Source organism: Pinus tabuliformis, chromosome 3_1, assembly GCF_031772625.1.
Source record: "Pinus tabuliformis cultivar Carrire ecotype Pingquan chromosome 3_1, CPIR1, whole genome shotgun sequence".
Taxonomy (NCBI): Eukaryota; Viridiplantae; Streptophyta; class Pinopsida; order Pinales; family Pinaceae; genus Pinus; species Pinus tabuliformis.
This window is the reverse complement of record NC_142301.1, coordinates 595,430,925-595,438,448: the sequence shown is the minus strand read 5'-3', so window position 1 is coordinate 595,438,448 and position 7,524 is coordinate 595,430,925. Positions and strand designations below refer to the sequence as shown.

The 7,524-nt window shown below is 39.7% G+C and overlaps 1 protein-coding gene across 1 annotated transcript; it reads right to left on the bottom strand.

The window, feature by feature from the left end:
• Positions 1 to 741: 741 nt before the first annotated feature.
• Positions 742 to 1,212, bottom strand: LOC149188417 (uncharacterized). Its single transcript, XM_089409945.1, has one exon. The coding sequence runs from the start codon at positions 1,210 to 1,212 to the stop codon at positions 742 to 744; it is 471 nt and encodes a 156-aa protein (XP_089266071.1).
• Positions 1,213 to 7,524: the final 6,312 nt, after the last annotated feature.

Genomic DNA, 7,524 nt, shown 5'->3' with positions numbered 1-7,524 from the left:
GCTCTAAGAACCTAGTCAATAGCAAGTTTTCAACCCGAGACAATCTCCTCCCCTACCTGCATCTTGGATTTGGATAGGGAGGAAGGTCTGCCTCTTGGTGGCTTCGGGGGGATGGGAGGAGATACAAATCCATTGCTAATGCGGTCGGGAGGCTGAGATCGAGATAGGGATCGAAGCGTGTATCTATGGGATAGAGACCCTTGATCAGAGTCTGAGGATGTAGTAGATGGGGTCTCCTTTGGGAAGGATGGGGGGGTGCAAGAGAAAATGGGATGGGGGGGGTTGCAAAGAGCATGTCAATGTAATGGTGGGTGAGGGCATGAAAGTAGAGACTTGATGATTCACTGTAGATGATGTTATGCTACAAGATGAATTAGGGAGATGAATAGAGCAGGGGTTAGAAAAGGACATACCCGAATATAGCACAGCTTCCACAGACGCCCTTGCCCTAGTCAGAGGAGGAGAGGGAGGCCGATATGGTGCTTTGCCACACTTATTTGGAATCTCCTTAGCAGATGTTGTCTTTGCTGCTTCAGGGGAGGTGTGGGTCACTGACACTTCAAGGGAGGTGTGGTTCGTAGGCGCCTATGTATCCTTTGTAGGGATTGTCCTTCCCCTTTCCTCTGCTCTTTCTTTTCCATTCATGGGATAGTCCCTGAATAAGTGATCCACCTTATGGCATATCCTGCACCTAAAAGGGACCCCCTCATAATCAAGGATTTGCGTCCTTGAGAAATTTCTTCATTGCAGTGTGATATGTTCCTGCAACCCTTCCTTGGTGTCTAGATGGACCAGTATCCTCGCGTATGCCATGATGCCTGTGGTGATGTATGATTTATCATATTCCAGATATGTGCCCAGGTTGTTTCCGATGCGCCTGAAAATGTCCTCAGACCAAAAATGAAGAGGCAGGCCTGGAAGTTGAACCCATAGTGGCCCAGCACCTAATTTCTCCCTCTCAGGGTCGAAAAGAGGGTTCCATCGTCGCAGAAGCACGGGGGCTTGTTCAATGTGCCAGAAAGAGGACAAAACCCAATTTGTATGCTTAGCTTTGACAAATACCAGTGCAAACCATCCTTGGAAAAAGCTTTGAACGAAGGCTAGCTCAGGCAAATGTTGTCCCCAGACTTCAGTTATCCATTGCTTTAGCCATGTCGTAGTGTAGCTCCTCCCACGAACCCTACCCACCAAGACTTGATATGCAGTATCCATGGTTTCACCCCACTGTATGTCTTCGCCCAGTCAGATAATTACATCTTGTGTCTTGGCTTTGACGCACTTCTACTTTTCGCCCAGCCTGTGGCCCACGTTGGTGGTATCCTCTTGAAAGCTGCTGGGGTGAGAGTTCAAATGAGGGTTTGTAGGGTTCAGACTAGGCCTAGAAGGGTAAGCATCCAAGAAAGGTGGTATGCATGTGAAGTTGTAGGAGAGGGAAAATGATAACGGTGCTGTGAGAGGGGTACTTTGAGGGAACAACGAGGGGAGTAGGTGAAAGGAAATGAGATTCGGCAGACAAAGGGAATGGTGGGCAACCTGAGGAGCTTGCGGTGAGGTCAAGTCCTATGCAACAAGCCACAAATTATAGGGAGGACGACGAAGGGAGAGGGGTAGTGGAAACCGGCCAAGAGGGGGGGACATCTAGTAGAGTAATAACCGAACATGAGGGCTCCGAGATCAAGGGCAAAGTGGTGATAACCTCTGACAGATCGCTGCTAAAGCGGAACAATAAATCTGTATTCAAATGGGGAGATGTCTAGATGGAGACATCCGGGAATGGGTCTTCAGAATAATCTACCATATCCATTTCCATAATTGTTCCAAGTGCTACGCGCCAGCTGCCACCGAGATTGTTAAATTGTCGTTGTTGAGGTAACCAACTGCAGATAGAAGAATGGTGAGGGGCAGAATCATAGGGAGAATAAAACGCAAGTCAGCGAACGTGAAACGGGGGCGAGTGAAAACGACGTCAGAGGGGTACGACAGCAAGGTGGTGACGGAGTTGTTCGAAGTAGAAAGGAAGGTTCAGCATATGCTTGCTGTAATCAAACCCTAGCTCGTGTCAGGCACTGTTAACGGAGGGTTTCGGAGCTCCACCCTCTCATCTTTTCCAGGGTGTCATTTAGTGTTCCAAATGGACAAACTTCAAAGACATTCAAATTTGAATTTATATTTCTATAATGTTGATAATGTAATTAACCCATTATCATAATTTTTAATTTTTTATATTGTTTATTATTTTTTACAACTATTTATATTAAAAATTTAAATACAATAACGTAATAAAAAATTAAACATTTAAGTATTATTTTTTATAATTCATTTTATGAATTTAATATAATTAAAATGTATAAATATAATTTATAATTTATTATAATAAAAAAATGCTACACAAGACATAATTGGCAGGAATGCTATGACTATGAAACAATGACTAAAAATACGAATGAAAATGAATAATTAGGATATTATATAATTCCATATCCATAAAGAATATTGTAATGAGAAATAAAACCCTTCGTGAATGGAGAATTCCTATGAGTGATTTACCCACACAAGTATTATATTTCACCTCCAAATCCATTCTCCTTCGAGGAGACAAATCACATCAAAAAAAATTCGTCAACGACCAATACACTTTCCATATATTGTCGTAAGGAGATTTCATATATTTTAATATATCTACAAATATGTTTTAAAAGATTCATTATTTTTAACAGGTAGATATTTCCAACGTTTTGAAGTTTCTTGTACTATCCCAAAGTCTTATAATTCAGAAAAGCGGAGTAAAAAAGTTCACAAGTTACTGGATGCATACAGCGAATGGATAATCCGTTTGGTATATATGACAGTACATGTGTATGTGGACAATAAAGTTTTAGAAGTCAATAATTAGTCGGTTGAGGCGGTGCAGTGTTCTCCTATACTAATGCTTTCAACCTTTCAAGGGGTGGGATGTGTTTGGAATATTTGGTATCTTGTTTTTTTTGGTCAGATTTAGAAATTAGTTTTACTTCTAATCATTGAGTTTTTTAATTAAAATGAAAAATAATTATTTATTTATATATTTAAAATATAATTTAAATAATATATATATATATATTTTATAGAAAAACTTAATTTAATAGATTTTTGTTTATATTAAATATTATTATTATTAATTGAATTTCTTCAGCAAAGATTTAGTGGTTTATCAACTATTTTTTTCTTTCACTAAACACCTATCACTTAAACAATCTCCTTTGAGTCCTTCTCTAATCCTTCCAATCTAGGACACACATAATTCACAAGTTCAACACATGGAATCACATCCCATCAGACTCAACAAGCTTTCCTCAACACTCAACATTCATGTACATGCACTCCAAGCTCATTCTCCCTTCAAGAGTCTCTCACACGTTGTTGTCTAGCCTTTTGTTGTTCGAATTCCTCTGTTTTGTTTACCTCTCTCTCTTTTCGCTTCATGGTCATTATGCCCCCACAAGAGTATTTGTTTCCCCTTCCCTTCACATCATGGAAGTGGGGAGTGTGGACATCTCCTATGCCTATCATTGTGATCTAGTTGTTGGGTGATGCTAGCCAACACCACTCACTATTTTCCCCTCAAATCATGGATTCATTGTCCCATTCTTCAAGCTAGCTCAATATAAAATTATTTTATATTCTTACAATCATTATAAAAACAGGGGCATACATAAGGGGTGTTAAAAACCCCACGCCCTTAAAGGGGACACCATCCTCGGTGTTCTTTGTAACTAGAAAGTAAAACAAACTAAGCTTTATACACAACTCTTACATCTTCTTATTCATCAAACAAAAAAAGGTATAACATCCTCATTTGTTCTTCCATCTCCCAGGTGGCTTCATCAAATCCAAAGTGCTTCCATGACACCTTGACCTTCTCTATTACTCGACTTTCGAGCATAGTCCGCCCTCTTGTTCCTGATGCATAATGGTTATGGTTGGAAATCTCCCTCAAGTTTCACTATTATCACAAACCAACAACAAAGTGATTAGCAACATGTACATACTTCTTAAGCAAATCAACATGAAAACATCATGTGCATTCACTATGAATTGCAAGTAAATCTATAGGCTAGTCGTTCCACTGTTTCCATGTTGTCAAAAGGTCCACAAAATCAAGGTGCCAACTTGGCATAAGACCCCACTTTCAGTGAGCTCTTCCTTGGTCTGATGTGAAGATATGCATGTTATCCCACTTGGAATTCCTTGTGCATCCTTTGTTGGAATGCATAGCTCCTTTTGCTCTCTTGGTTTGTGATAATGACCATTTCTGGGGATGCTTCAAATCAATTTACTATAGGTTATGGGAGTTGAAATTTGCAACAAGAAATTTTAAAAATAACATCTAGAAATTCCAATTTAATTTGTCCTTGAATTAAATTGTGAAATAAATCGAAATTTTATTCTCATAGTAACATGTAATAGTTAATAAGTTAAACTAACTTAATTGACTTAGGAAATTCGATTTGGAAGTCTATCTAGAGTCATGTACAGTGATCCTAAATTTTAAGGGCCAAGATTGAATTCTTTTGAGTTGTAATTAAGTAATTCAGTCTAATTGAGTTATAATGAGTTAAACTAGATCTAACTGTTGGAGAAACTAGTAGAGGTCTAATAGTGGAGTAGTGCACCATTGCATCATCAGTACCACACCAGTTAAATGAAGAGTCACTCATAAATAACTCATGCATGTCAATTCAAATGAAGACCCAGTTGAGATTAAATTTCAGGGACAGTGTACTATCAGTTGTATAATTTTCCACGTTGTACAAATGGTGCATGCAATCAGTAGAAGGCCTATGATGGATTGTGTAGTTATGGAGTGAGGATTTCCCAATTAAATATGGGATAATTCTATTAGGAATTGTGCAAGGAAGTAGGGGCTTGGCAGGCAACAGAATAAGCCAAGTGTTGCATTGAGCTGGTTTGTGAAGCAAGAGAGATAGATTGTACTTATGCAGGAATTGTTCAGGGTAATTCCATAGAGATAGTCAGGGTCTTTAGCAATTGCTTACCCCAGTGAAATATTGTGTTATGTGCGATTGATATTCTTCCTTTTCTACTTATTGTTTTCATTGATCAATTTTGGTTTTCGCTAAAGAGCAGAGTAGATTCTTGTCTTATGTTTTAGCATATCACATAAGTTGTTGAATCTATAGTAAAGATCTACATGGTATCAGAGATGTAGGGAGTGTCGAAGAGGAGAATTCGAGTTTGATGTGTAGGTGAAATTGAATTTCCAAGTTCATACTTCAGTTTCAATAATATGTCATTCTACGGCCTCAGACTTGAGTATGCCTTGGAGGGAAGCTTGAATTACATAGCTTGGAAGGACAGGATGGAGGCAATGCTAGAAGACAATGGCCTCAAGGAATTCATAGATCATGACATTCCTAAGCCTCCAGCATCAGATGCTAAATATATAGGGTAATGGAGAAAGTGTGTGGAAAAATCGAGAAGGATTATCCTAGAAGGAGTTCGAGACCAAATTGTATCGAGAATCCATGGAAAGGATACTCCATACTCAATATGCAAGGCATTGACGAACCTATTTTAAAATATAAGTGAACATAGGAAGTTGGCACTAAAGGGCGAACTTAGAAAGATCAAGATGGAGAAGGGAAACACAATTCCGAAGTACTTGACCAAGTTCACCCATTGTCGGGATGAGCTTGGAAGTGTCGGTATTACTGTTTCCGAAGACGATATAGTGAGCCTAGATCTTCTAGTACTTCCCAAGTGTTGGCATAGTTACCAGGACTCAGTTAATGGGAGGGAGAAGCTACCAGATTGGGAACGATTGTGTTTGGATTTGGTACTGAAAGAGATTCAGAGGAACACCAAAGATGGGACCTCTTCTAAATAAGTGGAAGTGGATTTTGCATTAGTGAGCAAAGAAAATAAATCCAAGGGAAATAAGTCCCAAGGCAAGGTGGGTGGCAAGAAGAAGGATTTATCGAAAGTCAAGTGTTTTCACTGTCGCGAGTACAATCACTATGCCACAAATTTCCCGTAGAAGAAAGCAAGCAAGACATAGCCAACAATAGTGATAGCAGGTGAAGCTCTAGCTTCGCAATTCGAACTTGACTTCACTCTCATTGCATGCATGACCAACACTGTAATGGGAAGTGTGTGGTATCTCGACAACGGTGCCTCATCCCATATGACGGGGAATAGACATCTCTTCAGTGATTTTGAGGAGAAAGACCTCATGAAGAATGTAGAGTTTGGAGATGGCGAGAGGTATAGCGATACTGGGATCAATACAGTTACCTTTCAAAGGGATTCTGGCTCCCCTTTCAGAATCATAGAGGTGGTGTATGTTCCAAGACTAAAGAAGAATCTTGTTTCTGTCACAGTATTGGAAGACTGTGACTATGATGTGATTTTTAGTAAGGGAAAGGTTTTCCTGAGACACATCACCATGGGATAGGAGAAACAAATCGGTGTGCAAGTCAAGAACCTATATGCTCTCGAGGTCGAAGATGCAGGAAAATCCTTGAGGATCAAGGCAAATGTTAGAGACTTGGTGGGTGAGACGTAGCATGACTTACCTCTCAACATGCAGCCCCAGAAGCAGCCTCAGAAGCAATCTCAGAAAGTTGTGGAGAAGCCATAAATAGAGAAGCAGAGAGGAGACCAAGTGGAGAGATCCACTCAAGCATAGAAGAAACAACCTCAAAAGCAACTTCAGAAAGTTGTGGAGCAGCCACAATTGGAGAAGCAGAGAAGAGACCGAGTGGAGACATCCACTCAAGCAAATACCTCCAGTAGGGGGAAATTCCACGCCAAGTGAGTAGAGGGAGCACATGCAGCCATACCTCCAGGTGAGAGGTGGGGCGATGTGCAGTAATAGTCCCAAGAGTGAAGAAATTTGGGTAGGGTCCATTGAGATGTTTTGTCTCATGGATCATTAGCTGGCTACGGGATCCCACAGTACACAATAGCAGGATAGATCAATGATAGTTGATGCAGTCAGATATCAGAGTGACAAAGGCAGAGGATAGTAGCAGTCAGATACAGGGGAGCATAGAGTAGAGTTGAAAGTAGTGCAGATGGCACAGAGGTAGAGTCAGCAGAAGTGTAGAGTTTTCAGTTGATAGAGGTAGATGTAGTACTAGTCAAAGACTTTGGTGACCTATGCATCATATTGATTCAGGTTGGATTCTTTTTGGTTGCAAATGTTGTAGTAGAAACAACAAAAGTTACAATTTTTCCATGCAGAACATTCCAAAGGTATCAGATCAGGATAAAGTTGAATTCCTTCCTTGTTGAGAGGGAGTGTTGAAATTTGCAACAAGAAATGTTAAAAATAGTATATAGAAATTCCAATTAATTTTTCCTTGAATTAAATTGTGAATTAAATCGAAATTATATTCTCATAGCAACCTGTAATCGTTAATTAAGTTAAATTGACTTAATTGGCTTAGGAAATTTGAGTTGGAAGTCTATCTAGAGTCATATAGAGTGATCCCTAAATTTTAGGGGTTGAGGTTGAGTTCT

Excerpts from the sequence above, each read along its gene's own strand:
- LOC149188417 (XM_089409945.1), bottom strand. The coding sequence starts at position 1,212 with ATGGATACTGCATATCAAGTCTTGGTGGGTAGGGTTCGTGGGAGGAGC.